This window comes from Aspergillus udagawae, assembly GCF_001078395.1.
Source record: "Aspergillus udagawae IFM 46973 DNA, scaffold_8, whole genome shotgun sequence".
NCBI classification, from domain to species: domain Eukaryota; kingdom Fungi; phylum Ascomycota; class Eurotiomycetes; order Eurotiales; family Aspergillaceae; genus Aspergillus; species Aspergillus udagawae.
The window spans coordinates 815,526-829,020 of record NW_025091271.1 but is presented as its reverse complement, the minus strand read 5'-3'; the positions used below and the strand labels follow the sequence as shown (position 1 = coordinate 829,020).

The following is a 13,495-nucleotide window of genomic DNA, read 5'->3' as shown; positions in this document are numbered from 1 at the left end:
GACGACAGGGGCCCTCTTTGCGGCTGACCCCAGTTTTCCCAACGAGGACGAGGTCGGACGGGATATATTTAACATCAATAGATAGGTATGAACTGGTAGAGATGCCACAGAAAGTTTGGCATAGTTATCGGCACGATAGCGTGGCTGGCAGTTGAAAAAGCACCTTGATCGACAAAATGTATGAAGGAGTGGTTTTTTCATCTGGTGACGAAGAGTACGAGGAGACGTGTATGTAAGCGCGCTGGGGGCTCTGGCAGCTGGTTGCCTGAGGCAGTAAGGCTCTTTCACTATCGCTTCCGCAAACCTCCAATTAATCCGAACCCCGTCATTGCACTTCCACTCCCTTTGAGCGAGCATATTTGCCCTTCCTTTACTCCCAAACTCACCAATTCGGCGTTTGAACACAGCAAAACGGTAAGAGCCCATCTCCGAGTCTACCTCAATGTCGAATTTTACGTCCCTTTAACCGTCGTTAACAGTCGCACGCAGATGCTGTCCTCGCGGATTTTGACCCGGCGCCTGCCCCAGGTTGCTGCTCGTTTTACCGCTCCGCGCGCCTCATTTTCACAAATCCGGAGACTTTCTGCAGCTGAGATTGATGACCCTTTGCAGGTATGTCGTTTATCGTGTCCGGGGTGCTGGATCTTTCCCCAATTGACACCTGCGGTCCGCTTCTAGAACGGAGGTTATCAGAATCCCCCTCGTGTGAAGCGTGCTCTCAGAGACCCCTACGGCGACTGGTGGGATAAGCAGGAGAGAAGGAACTTCGGCGAGCCCGTTCACGAGGAGAATGAAATTCTCGGCGTCTTCAGTCCCGAGCAATATAACCATGTCACACCCCGCAAAGGCCTGTTCCAGATTGGAGCTTTCATCGCAACCTTCCTTACTCTCTGCGGCGTCGTGAGCCTGTACTACCCTGACAAGCCCAGCGTCCCAAAAACTTATCCCGGCGGCTTGGAGAAGGAGCTTGGCGGTGCGAGTGCTCTTCCAGTACGTTTATGAACCCTGTCTTCGCACTGGTGGCATGAGAATCATACTGACATTGATATGCAGGCTCGCAAGGCCGGTGAGGACTCTTGGTAGTGGTTTGATTTCTTGTTGTGTAAATACTACGGTGCAGTTTTTCTTTTACGGTTTCAATCAAAGGTCTGATTGTCAATTCATATAAGTGTGGAAGGACAATTTATGTGCCTCTATCGTTGCGGGATGCATCAACTTCTCATACTGCCAGCATTTAAGTGCTGGGGTTCTTTGTCCTATGTTGGATAGGACATCTTTGCTATGTCGATGTCGATCATGGCTTTGCAGTTGCCCATAATGTAGCACGTCCTGAACCAAAGCAGACCAAGACTGCAGCGGATTTGCCATCGAAGGAGCAGGACAATAGATGGAGACCAGGTTCTTAGCGCGTCAAGCTAGTCCAGAGGCCTCGTCAACTTCTCTCCACTGATAACACTCTAACCGGAATAAAGAGCAGATAGACCGCTGGGGAACATCATACTGAATGATGTACCTAGGGCAGAGTATTGCATGTACTATTATAGCCGCGTTCATATTATGTGCACCTCAACAATTCACATAGAGTGATTCAATAAGCGGTCAATAATAAGCATTGTAGGAAATCAGAAATACTTAGCTCGCGAGTGAGGCCGGCGCTTTGCTGAGTGGTGCGACCCTGATCGAGGCTCTTGGGCAGAAGGGCTACGCTACTGTAACTACGTCAGTTTATCGGGAAGCTTTGTTTCAGGTGCAACAAAACATTCTCCCGCACCCCTTTCTTAAACAAACCCATCTTGGTTCTTGAAGGGTCAATCCCTCACTCCCATCCCGCATTCCTGATTCTGCGAATCGATTCTTCATTTCGCGGTTTATGAAAGTTGATTTGACAGTACGCGCTGGCTAGTGGTTTGGTCGTGAATCCTCTAATCCATGGTCTCCGCACCTTCCCCTCTCCTTGAGTGCAGTTGAATTGTGAAATAGCGAGAGAGGGAGAGAGAGAGAGAAAATCTCCTCATGTCGACATCATCCACTCAGTCCCGAGGCATAAACCGACGGATTAACAGTCTTCAAAATGAAGTTCGTCATTCCCGCAATCTGTCCGCATCGCGCAGGCGCCCGGTGAACTCTTCGGCCGCCTACAGTTATGCTCTACGGGTCGCGTATATCACCTATCTTTTGAATCCTCGTTCTCGCCGGATACAGAATGTCTCTGCCGCTTCACAGTCGCGTCCGAAACGGGCGTCAACCTCCTTCCATGATTTGATGAGCGATTTCTCGCTAGTTAGAGATTCGAAGAGCACGAGGTTCCCAAATGGCTTCGTGTCTGAGCTTGAGAAGAGGTTAACGGGAGTTCTTATGGGGAAGGAGAGAAGGAAGGAATATCAAGATCACCTGGTCGTGAGGACATTCGCCGCGTTTCTCAACACTTTGAAAGATCAGTCGTTCAAGAAGCGGATGGAGAAGGATCGCCGAGCGGAGGATCTCGTCCTTATTTTCTACTCAAATGCGACAAAAGAGCTGAGTAAGGGGAAAGATTCAGATGACGATAGTTGGAAATTTATGGTGGACAGACATGTCGCCCTTTTCGTTCGGCTGTTTGCGCTGATCCTGAAAGACCATGACTGGGACAAGGATCGGCCCGAACTCGCAAACAGATTATCTGTTCTAGAGAACAAACTTCTTTCCCAAGATCATGATCTTATGCAAGCGAGCGGACCGACGGCGACGGTTGATACGACAACATCTCTCAGCTACGATGTTAGAGACATGCCCCTCGTGCAGCATGTCGCGAAGATATTTGGCATAAGTACCCACCAGGTCCAATCCGACATTGACAAGAACAGAGGCGTATGGACCGAAAAGGCAGCTCTTCAGGACTTGAAAACTTATCAGGCTCACCTGAACCTCCAGACGCGGAAGACGCTATCCAGGGAAGATTTTGATAACGAGGAAGCTTATGAACACTGGAAGAAGAGTGAGGGTCCGGATTTGTCGCAAATGATGCTGGCTATCGTACAGTCAAATCCGGAGCTCGCCAAAAGTACCCCAGGCGGTGCACTTCCGCAGTTCAATGCGAATGCCGCTGACCAGAGCAACGATCCAAACGCTGGACCGCTAACTCGAACAATGTCTGACCGGCCGGTCTCCTACGTGATTGACCAATCTATCGACCTGAGTTCTCTGTCGTTGTCTGACGACCCAAATAATAATTCTGAGGAATCTGATACGTATACCTTCATACCGTCAGATCCAAGGTCAATGTACAAATTCATTCTAGGTCTGACACTGAGTCACGACCTGAAGGATCGCGAGATCGAAGCTACGGCAGCTACTTCGGAATCACCGTCAATGAAACTCCTCTCCAAACAATCCACAGAATTGCTGAATGAAGTATGCCTTCGCTGGCGAATACCGAGCTTTTCTAGGGTTGTATTGTTCCTGGACATCATAAGAACAAAGTTCGTGGACAACGAGATTGATCTTGACACCCTTGATTCTGCCTTTACGTTTGTTAAAGAAACACATCCGTCAGAGGGCAAAAAACGACAAAGTTTTATGGCCTCTGTTGTATTTGACAGGAGCAAATGGACAATCCAGGATCTTCTGTCGATGCAAGAGCTGCTATCCTCCCTCCATGAAGCTTTACTCCGGGAACTGTACGATGTAATGATGGATTGTTTTGAAGCTAAGCCGCGTCCTATTGGCCCGGTGATGTACGTCTTGGAGAACCACATACAGCTCGACCCGAACTACACCGAAGACTTGGAAGATATCGATCGGTTCCGCTCCTATGTGCAGGACGGCCTCGCGCAAAAGGCAACTGAGAAGTACCAAGAACTTTTAGGACAGATTGTCCCAGTGGAGGCAGAAACCTGGGAGCCACACCACGTCATCCAGCTCGGCGATGCCATCATGAAACTTGCACAGAAGATACGGAAGCGATATCGAAATAATCCCGAAATTATGGGGTAAGAGGCTAATCCTCAGTAGCGCACGCTTCGTGACTGACAGATCTTAGGGTAAATCCCTATAACATTCTACTTACAAATATCCTCCCTATATTTGCGGAAGACGCCCACGAGATGGTCGTCAGAATTGTGGAACAAGCCAAATCGAGAGGGGAGGATGTTGAGCTGGAAGATGGCTTTGACTTGTATAAACAACTGACAGCAACGCGGCGGCTCTTCGTAGAGGCCTTTCCTGAGTAAGAACTGCGTTCGTCGTTATGGTGTATTTGTTCTGACGCTGAGACAGTGTCACTTTCCCTTTCCACGTGGAAAGTCTTCTGGAAGACTTTGTATGGCGCTGGATTCGCTTAACTGATCAGAAAGTCATGGACTGGATTGAACAGGCAGTTAGACAAGATTCCTTCACTGTCCGGGCTGGTGACTGGACAGATGTTGTTCCTGAAGACTACCGACACAGCGTGTCGGTGATCGACATATTCCGCTCTTTCAATCAAGTGATTGAGCAGATGATTCAACTTGGGTGGGACGATGACTTGCAGTACGCAAAATTTATGACTGCCCTTTCTAAGTCTATTGGGAAGGGTGTGGCACGATACTGCGAATTGTTGGAACAAATGTTTTCCAGAGAAATGGATCGGCTGTCTCCAGATCAAGAGGCAGCCATGAATCAAACTACGCAGGAAAAGATAATGCAAATGGCGAAGGAAGCATGGACAAGCAAGGAAAAAATTGAGCCTTTCCAATTTCTTCCGGAGGTAAGCTTGCGTTATCATTCAAAGTGCGTCGCCAGGTCCCGGGTATCTGACCAAAAATTACAGTCTCTCGTCAAACTGAATAATATCGAATATGCCCTCTCGCAACTCGACAGGCTTGAGCGTGAGATCAATGTCGACGGATGTGCGGAAGTGATTGCACAACATGCGGGCCCGCAGCTACAGAAAATCCGCAGATCAACAACCTACGTTTTCACGATAAAGGTCGTGGAAGCCGAAGATCTCAAAGCCTGTGACATGAATGGCAGCAGTGATCCTTATGTTGTTCTCACAGATGAGTATCAGAAGCGAATTGCGAAGACTCGAATCATCTACAACAACCTGAACCCACGATGGGATGATGCTGTCGACATAACAACACAAGGACCGCTAAATATCATTGCGACCATCTGGGACTGGGATGCAGTTGGTGATCACGACTATGTCGGTCGCACTTCGATCAAACTCGATCCCGTGCATTTCAGTGATTTTCTTCCGAGGGAGTACTGGCTTGATCTAGACACCCAGGGCAGGTTGTTACTTCGTGTCAGCATGGAAGGGGAGCGCGATGACATCCAGTTCTATTTCGGCAAAGCGTTTCGGACATTAAAACGTACCGAAAGAGATATGACTCGCAAAATCACCGAAAAGGTAGGTCATTCTCCCATAGCCGACTGACTTGTCTTCAGGACATTGACCATTCTTCCAGCTTTCTGCGTACATCAGTCATTGCTTGTCTCGACGAACTCTCAAATCCCTGTTGTCTAGAGGTCTCAGCATCTCTAGTGTGTCTAACTTCCTGAGCCGAAATCGTCCGCAATATGCTACAACAACTCCATCCGCTATAGAAGTGGAGAATGCACTCAAACCGCTTTTTGACTATTTCAACGATAATTTTGCAATCATGAACAAAACTCTTACGTCTGAAGCAATGAAGATGGTCATGGCGCGTCTGTGGAAAGAGGTTCTTGCCACCATCGAAGGCTTGCTGGTTCCTCCGTTGTCGGATAAACCTTCTCATCAAAAACCTCTTACGATGCAAGAAGTTGACATTGTGTCGCGTTGGCTTGTACTTCTCTTGAATTTCTTCCATGCTGTTGATGAGGAAACTGGTGAAGCCCACGGCGTCTCTCTCGATGTTCTGAAATCACCCAAGTACCACGAGATCCAGACCCTGAACTTTTTCTATTTTGAACCCACAGAGAGCTTGATCCGTACTTCTGAACGCATGGCATCAGCGACGATATCACGGCAGCAAGTGCATAAGAACCGAGCCTCAGCGCCACCACATATCGGATCTGGGGGAGCTGGCAGTATCCTTGGGGTGCCGAACACGCGACGAGTCAAGAGCATCATGCTGTCGCGGAATCTTGGGACAATGAAGAAAATGAAAGAGGAGAGAAGGCGTGAGGCTCAGGCAGAACCAAATGATGATATGATTTTACGGATTCTCCGTATGAGACCAGAAGCCGCTGGATATCTACGTGATCGAAGCCGTCAAAAGGAAAGGCTCGCAGCGGCTGCTGCTGCGGATGCTATCGTGAAGCAAAGTCTTATGGCAGGTATGGGTGGAAGAATGACGGGCACTCTTGGACGAAGATAACTTGGGAGGGGTGCTGGCATGATCGTGCTATTACTGATCACCTTTTTGTTGCGCTTCTCGTTTCGTCTGCAGTTCTGCATTTTAGCATCATTCGACCACATGAAGTTTATGATTCCCAATTTTTGCTTGCTTGACGAGTTTCAAATGCAATTTACATTTATTTCGCGGGATTGAGGGTGTTGAATATGAAACCTAGACAGCAAACATATAACGAATATCTAATTGTTAATGAGAATGAAATTCACGGACAATTGGGGCTATTATCCCATCATGGTCGATATTCACTCGTCCCTCATTGCGGACAAATTCGTCCATATATATCGACGGCCTTTTTCTAATGAGATAATCTAGTTTACTGCAGAGCAATGCACTCAATCTCGACCGGCACCCCCTTGGGCAGTTGAGCAACAGCAACACAGCTACGAGCAGGCTTGTGGGTGAAGAACTTCTCATAAGTAGCGTTCATCTCGGCGAAGTCGGCCATATTAGTGAGAAAGACCTGTGACCGGACAATCGCAGAGTCAGCATCAACCCCACATTCTCCGCAATCGTTGAATCAAGAGGAATAACGCAAATGGTAATAACGCACATTGACCTTGACGATCTTGTCGACGCTGGATCCGGCAGCGTCCAGAATGGCCTTGATGTTGTTGCAGCAGGCCTGTGTCTTTTCGCCGATGTTGCCCTCGACGAGGTTGCCGCTAGCGTCAGCGGGGATCTGGCCGGAGATGAAGAGCTGCCCGTTGGCACGGATAGCTTGGGACTAAGTCATTTGGCGAAGGGTCAATTGATGTGCCTTGGATTCATGGGAATCGGTATGGGGGCGTAGATTCTAGTCCCGGACTTTCGAATTTGGGGTCGGGTGTAGTACTTACGTAGGGACCGGCAGCTACAGTAGCGATCAATTGATTAGTGAACTTGCTCTCATTTCATTTTCTACACCGGGCCCGTAACCCGGAGGGTCAATGGTGAATCAGACTCACGAGGGCAGGCATCCTTTGTGAAGACGGGAGTCATGCCAGACATGTTGACGGATTGGCAGTGAAATGGGGTCGGGTAGGTGCGTGTAATAGGGTAATGAGCAGAAAATCGAGGAGCTAAGGTTATAAGACGAGGTAGAGATGAGGAGTGGTATGGGGAGAGAAGACGAGAGCTGCTTTTAAGCATGGGGGGCGGAGGGGTTGTGAGAGGTTACTGTCTATCTATTCCGCGGGAAAGTTGTTGATGGTTCGCTCCCCCACTAACATTCCCCACCAAATAATGACATAAGAAAGGCGCATCTAGATTATCGAAGGACCACTTAGTACCGCTTGAATTATATGCCAGGTTAAAATGATTCCTAACGCTAAGGAGAAGAAGTCAAATAGTATGTAAGCTAGTATACAAAGTCATCACATGCAAATCATGACGTCGTGAGGATTAGTAGTGACTGCCGCATTGGCAAGGTAGACCGAATGCTTCTGATGCGTATTTCGAGACAGCTACCGAGATCTTTCGGAATTATGATGGCTTCCTTGGCACTGTATTGCCCAATTCGTGCAGAAATGATGCTGTTTGCTCCGGAGAGAACCCAAAGAAAACCGGTCCATTGAAGACCACTTTTGCGGACGAAGTTGGGTTGATTTGGCCAGTTTGGAAATACCCCTCCGCGCTGTCTTCGCGAGGGGGCCGAGGGGTGTCAGGCACTTCGCTCTTGCTTGCTTCGCTACGAACGGTTTCGATCTGCAGATCGTGCCTTGAGTCGTCCGCTTTGGGAGCATCATGGCCGAAAGGACACCGACCAGTTCTCATGCCAGAAGAAGAAAATTTGGCAGGGTCCGCAGTGGCAGGAAGGTCAGATGGTTCTTTCAATGGCTCTTTGGCAGAGTCTGAGGGCGGAGTAGGCGGCGAGTGCATGGCAGATGTGAAAGACGGTTGGGGAACTGGAATCGGTATTCCCCAAGGCCTGCTTGGGGACTCGCCAACACGCACCTCGCGCAAAGGACGGTCGAAATGTGCTTTTCTCTCATCATCGCCGGTGTCTGGTGCTTCTTGTTCATCGGCAGAGCTGGGTGATTCTTGTTCAGGCGATTTCATTCCAACGTCTTCTGCCCATTTTTCAACTCGTTCAGCAGATGAACTGGATGCTGCCATGCCGTCCTGGCTATGGCCTGGCAGGAACGCTTGATGTTTGACTGACAAGCCTTGGATCATATTGATAAGATTACCATACTTCGCGTCAAGTTGCCGCATCGTTTGAGAATCTTTCTGGTAACGTTGAACGCATATTGCATGGCTGCGCGGGATCTCATGCTTGTGTCTCTCGACATAGTCGGCAATTTCCTCAGGACTATGCTTGTCCATGAATCTGATTGGACACCTAGAAACAGGGCATCTGGTTGAACTCGACTTTGCAGATGTCGTTAAACTAGAGCGTCTATCATTCTGTTCAGCTTTAATGGGATCGAGGTCCTCGTGCCCGCACGTATCACCGTTCTGGGTAGCAAAGGCATCCTCAGTCCCGTTAGACTCCCCATTTTCAGAGGGCTTATTGTTAGGCTTCGAAAAGGGACAACGCAAACTTCCCTGCGTGCCCTTGGTGGTGAAGTCTTTTTCTAGGTTGCCTGATACGCCAGCTCTGGTCGCAACATAACATGAATTGAGTTCGGGAAGCTGCTTATCATTGTCGGGGCGGTTTATTGATCTGCAGCATTCCAGTCCTTCCTTTATGGCAGTAAGTGCCTCGCTTCCTACGTTTCCAGAGTCTGCCAGTGCCTTGATTACATCCAGGGGATTTAGGGATTGGTTATGAAGGGGTTCGTTTCCGGGATGTCGACCAAGTAACTTCTCCGCGACGATCCTGGTGTGTGAATTGGTTTCATTAGGAAGTTGATCTGCTAACTTGAGGTACTATTGCACATGATGTCAGTATGCGTGTGATTTGGAACGGTGCAATCAACAACAGAGGTTATTCAAAAGTCTCATCAGATAATACATGACTTTATCCGTCACCGCCGCAGAAGCGACTCCTGATCTAGAGCTAATCGATTTTCTCGTCATTTGAGACAACAGGAGAGGGGTATTGGTAATAAGAATGCAGGTGGGAATTGGAATTTACCTCATCATGTGCATATTTCAGCCTCCGGTGCAGATCTCTTTCCTTGCAGCCTAGGTGTTGAATGGTAAGCAAGAGAGCTTCGAAAGATCGAGCTAGAGTTTGCAGCTGCAGATCCTGCTGCATTTCATTGACAGCATAGGCGGATGACATATTGCTTTGAGCGACGATTTTACTAAGTATGAGACAGTACACCTAACGGTCTCATGTAGCACATTCTGCTTGATTCAGAAGCGCGGCTTGGAAAATTATAAAGGAGATCAGTGAGAAGGAGAAAGAAAACGTGGTTTTTGTACTGATGCCTGAAGCTGTTTTAGCGTACATCTAAGCGAACTGGTCCGTGCATTTATGTCACGTGGCATCTGCTCGCTCAGCAATTGTCCAAGGTGGCGAACTACCTGACAAGTATGCTATCGTACCTCGTCTGTGGTTCGCTCAATACCATCTGTATGATTTGCTCTTTGGCAAATTCTGTTCATGATGTCTCTACGTGATGCGTTCTCTGTATGCTTCTTGGAGTCTGTGTTGTACTTGCCCGTACCGTAATCGAAGGATGCTATGTGCTTGCTGATACCGAACAATTGTCGTTTGGATGTGATGCTAAATGCCAGTGAGATCTAACGCTTATCCAAGCGCTACTTTATCTCGTAGCATTTTTAGGCTTGTCATTACCCATTTATGCTATGGCCGATTCGATGTTTCCAAGGAATGTTGGAGACAAGCAACAAAACCATGCGAATATATATCGTTCAGCATGTCCCATACGTAACCAATTAGTATCGCGTTGAGCGGGCAATGTTTCTCGGAATCATACGGTACGAAATACAAGGCAGTGGACAAGCTATTACACCTTGGTTGAATATCCTCCAACCCCCATCCCATAGGGCAAAGATGGTATAGTAAATGGTCGAGATCAGCCGTGTTTGCGCTGCTGACTTTCCTCTTGGTTTATGTATTCAAATTTCTCGCTAGCTCTCATTAAAGCGGCAGCCGGGCTAGCTCAATCGGTAGAGCGTGAGACTCTTAATCTCAAGGTTGCGGGTTCGACCCCCGCGTTCGGCTTTCATTTTTGCTTTTTGTTGATGTATATTGTGCCTGTCTTATAAGGCAATAAATCTGCCTGCCGCACTACAGCAGCAGCCGGGCTAGCTCAATCGGTAGAGCGTGAGACTCTTAATCTCAAGGCTGCGGGTTCGACCCCCGCGTTCGGCTTCGTTTTTTGTTTTCCTTTTTTTGGCAAGTCCATATCATGGACATCCTTTGACCGTTATTAATCCCATCCCACCCCTCTCCCCCTCTGTCGATTCGGATTACCCTGAACCCGTCAATGGGGTAATTTTCAAGGAGTGGCAGGCATTCGACAATTCAGAGAGCAGTCAAGGCCGGCTGCCCTCGCGTCGTCAAGCCACCACCAGGCTGGAGTAGGATATATGGAGGAGATGTGGCTTGAGGATCTCAAATGACAACAGAGGCCCCAGATGACAGTAACTCAATGAAGCTGATAACTCAGTATGGCTTCTAATCCCACAGTCCATGGCTCGACAACCGTAACACGTAGGGTAGTTTTGTGCACTGGTCACATGTTCCTCCTAGAACATTTTAGCCGCAATCCAACCACTAAAGCAGCAGCCGGGCTAGCTCAATCGGTAGAGCGTGAGACTCTTAATCTCAAGGTTGCGGGTTCGACCCCCGCGTTCGGCTATCTTTTTTGCCTGATTCAGTCCAGCTTAATCCGTCCCCCGGAGCAAATTGGACCAAGTTAGAGAGTAGGGTAGGGGGTAGAGGGCTATTTATGCGGTCTTTGCGCCAGCCCCTGACGTGCGATGCTGCCCAGTTTGGGTACCCTACTCCGTCGCCCAGGTATCAACCAAAGCGTGCCAAATGAATCAACACCATGCATGAAGACAGGGAGGAAACAGAAATAACCCAGTCGACGTTGAAGTAACAAAGGTCTGATCTCAATCAGTGTTCCGAACATCGGATTGCCTGTGATACGGCTGCAACTCAGAGCCCCATGTACGCCACACATGAGTAGTGTGCACCGGACTCAAAAAATGCATGGTGGCTGCAGCCGCTGCAGGGCGGGGACATTGCTGTAACCATAAGCCTGTAAGTACGAGGTATGTAGCAGGGTAGCACAGCGACAGGCTTCACGGATGTCAAGTACCAGGCAGGTACAGGACTCTTTGCGGAATGTTTACTTCTACCATCTTTTCTCCTGAATTATCCAAATGATATGGACTATTATTGTTGTTATGAGGCGAGGCATATGCGGACCTGCGGATCCTTGCACAGGCTTACTACCTAGTAATCGATTGTAAAGGGTTAAGCACATGTACGAAGTTCCTCTTCATTAATGGAATACCAGTAGGAGGTATCCGGTTGCATATGATAGTCAGGTATCCCTGCCATTCTAACTACATCCTGACGGGAGCCGAGATTGGCAGAAGTGTGCTGGCTTCCTGAAGTGGTCTGGCGAGGAGACTAGACTCCGTAGTGCGAAAACGACAGGAGGTAGTCCATTCGGGTAAGCCGAGCGTTGCACGATGGATGATGAACCCTTGCTAGACGCTAAGACGGGTGTTCAGCGGATATTAAGCCATTAATCTTGAGATATTCGCCCGGTATAATTGGAGTGGAAGTGGACAAGCTGTGTAAAAACTCTCCTTGTCAGCACACGAGCCCGATCTGAGCTGCAAGCCACAAGTTGTATGATACCAATGGGGTGCGACTCCTTGACGAATTTATGTCCTCCCTTCTCATGCTTTGCGGATGCCACTATGGCCCTTAGGCCTGCGACATCATATTTACCTTTAACCGGGTCATGTATGATATGCATCCGCTTGCCAAACCGTGTATCACTTTATCATGCAAATTTGAATGCAGACAATATGGAGATGATGAAGAGAGAGACAGTATTGATGAAGCACGAGCGGTCGTACATAGCCAGACATCTACAGGTGTTATAGATGTCAGGAAGATAATCCAAGTTACTGCTGCTACATAACAGTAGAGGTATTTCCAATGCACAGCATGCAAACATAGCTAGCAATTTCTGTCTGATTGGTGGTACTCGTCCGAGGCAGACGATGCAACAATAACACAACAATTATCTAGTGGCTCGCGGAAGTGGAGAAGCCATATTAGTTTGTTGAGTAACTGGAGTGGCAGCTTGATCAGGGGGACTTTCAGTCCGAGCATATTTTCAGAGTGCACTAGCTTGACCCTCCACTAAGGTAGATAGACTAGAAGACAACAATTGAGAGACCAGAATTCGCAGTAGTAGCGGAGGGATCAGTCCCTAAGGATCCACAAGCTTCAGACCGCAAGTTGGAGATGGACACTACAGATACGTCTCAAGGACGGGGGCGTATGAGTAGAAGTAATGATTGACCGTGAATACCAGTAAGTCTGTTATTAGTACGTCCAGATATGTCGATTGAGATACAAATATCAGGAACCAATATAGAATGCACTTCACATCGCCTACCCTTTGAGTCACAGCATGAGAGACGGTCTAGAAGGTGGGAAATGTTCCAAGGCGCAGATGAGGGGAGGGGCTTTGGATCTAGCGTGTCATGTATTCATGTTATGGCAAAAACTTGCATGATGACACTAAGATATGCGCAGATAGGAGCATTCTTTGATAGATAGCCACATAGACTGATCCATGAAGAGGGGCAGAAGAGTGATCTCTGTCGTGTCTCACAATCTGGCATGGCGCTTGCAATCTATGCTTTTTACAAATAATAAAGAGGAGAAATGGAAAGGAAAATCCACCAGGAGTGTCTGCTAATACATTCTCTTTATCCCTGTAGATGGGCTGATGGTGAATATAATTAATTGATGGACGAGGAGGGATTCTAGACTCTGATGCCTGTTCCAATCATACAGATAGAGGGGTTCTTGATGTATTATTAAATGTATTATTGATCTTAAAAGAACATGAATCCTTCGCGTAGAGGGGTTTGTTAGTAGTTAAGGTACCGTTCTGTATGTACTTTTGTACTCAGTGATAGATGGTCACCTTGCCTTCTTACTGCTTTTCAACGATAAAGCCCTTAAAATTCATAAAAGA

At 48.0% G+C, this 13,495-nt stretch overlaps 4 protein-coding genes and 3 non-coding genes across 7 annotated transcripts; 5 read left to right on the top strand and 2 right to left on the bottom strand.

Annotated features, from left to right (window-relative positions):
* Positions 1 to 176: 176 nt before the first annotated feature.
* On the top strand, positions 177 to 1,083 carry Aud_009793 (uncharacterized protein; the record flags this gene model as incomplete). The annotated part of the gene is made up of 5 exons (XM_043294639.1): positions 177 to 228; positions 275 to 414; positions 490 to 612; positions 679 to 990; positions 1,054 to 1,083. 5 exons carry the CDS (start codon positions 177 to 179, stop codon positions 1,081 to 1,083), a joined length of 657 nt encoding a protein of 218 aa, XP_043150574.1.
* Positions 1,084 to 2,013: 930 nt separating this feature from the next.
* Positions 2,014 to 6,323, top strand: Aud_009792 (C2 domain protein; the record flags this gene model as incomplete). The annotated part of the gene is made up of 5 exons (XM_043294638.1): positions 2,014 to 3,968; positions 4,019 to 4,204; positions 4,255 to 4,723; positions 4,787 to 5,371; positions 5,430 to 6,323. The coding sequence occupies 5 exons, from the start codon at positions 2,014 to 2,016 to the stop codon at positions 6,321 to 6,323; spliced, it is 4,089 nt and encodes a 1,362-aa protein (XP_043150573.1).
* Positions 6,324 to 6,675: 352 nt separating this feature from the next.
* Positions 6,676 to 7,349, bottom strand: Aud_009791 (RidA family protein; the record flags this gene model as incomplete). The annotated part of the gene is made up of 4 exons (XM_043294637.1): positions 6,676 to 6,822; positions 6,913 to 7,086; positions 7,199 to 7,212; positions 7,307 to 7,349. The coding sequence occupies 4 exons, from the start codon at positions 7,347 to 7,349 to the stop codon at positions 6,676 to 6,678; spliced, it is 378 nt and encodes a 125-aa protein (XP_043150572.1).
* A 474-nt stretch (positions 7,350 to 7,823) lies between these two features.
* Aud_009790 (uncharacterized protein) lies at positions 7,824 to 9,570 on the bottom strand (the record flags this gene model as incomplete). Its single annotated transcript, XM_043294636.1, has 2 exons — positions 7,824 to 9,212; positions 9,421 to 9,570. 2 exons carry the CDS (start codon positions 9,568 to 9,570, stop codon positions 7,824 to 7,826), a joined length of 1,539 nt encoding a protein of 512 aa, XP_043150571.1.
* Positions 9,571 to 10,406: 836 nt separating this feature from the next.
* Positions 10,407 to 10,479, top strand: Aud_009789. Its single transcript has one exon. It is a non-coding gene; the product is annotated as a tRNA-Lys (tRNA).
* A 77-nt stretch (positions 10,480 to 10,556) lies between these two features.
* Positions 10,557 to 10,629, top strand: Aud_009788. The gene has a single exon. It is a non-coding gene; the product is annotated as a tRNA-Lys (tRNA).
* Positions 10,630 to 11,045: 416 nt separating this feature from the next.
* Positions 11,046 to 11,118, top strand: Aud_009787. The gene has a single exon. It is a non-coding gene; the product is annotated as a tRNA-Lys (tRNA).
* The last annotated feature ends 2,377 nt before the right edge of the window (positions 11,119 to 13,495 follow it).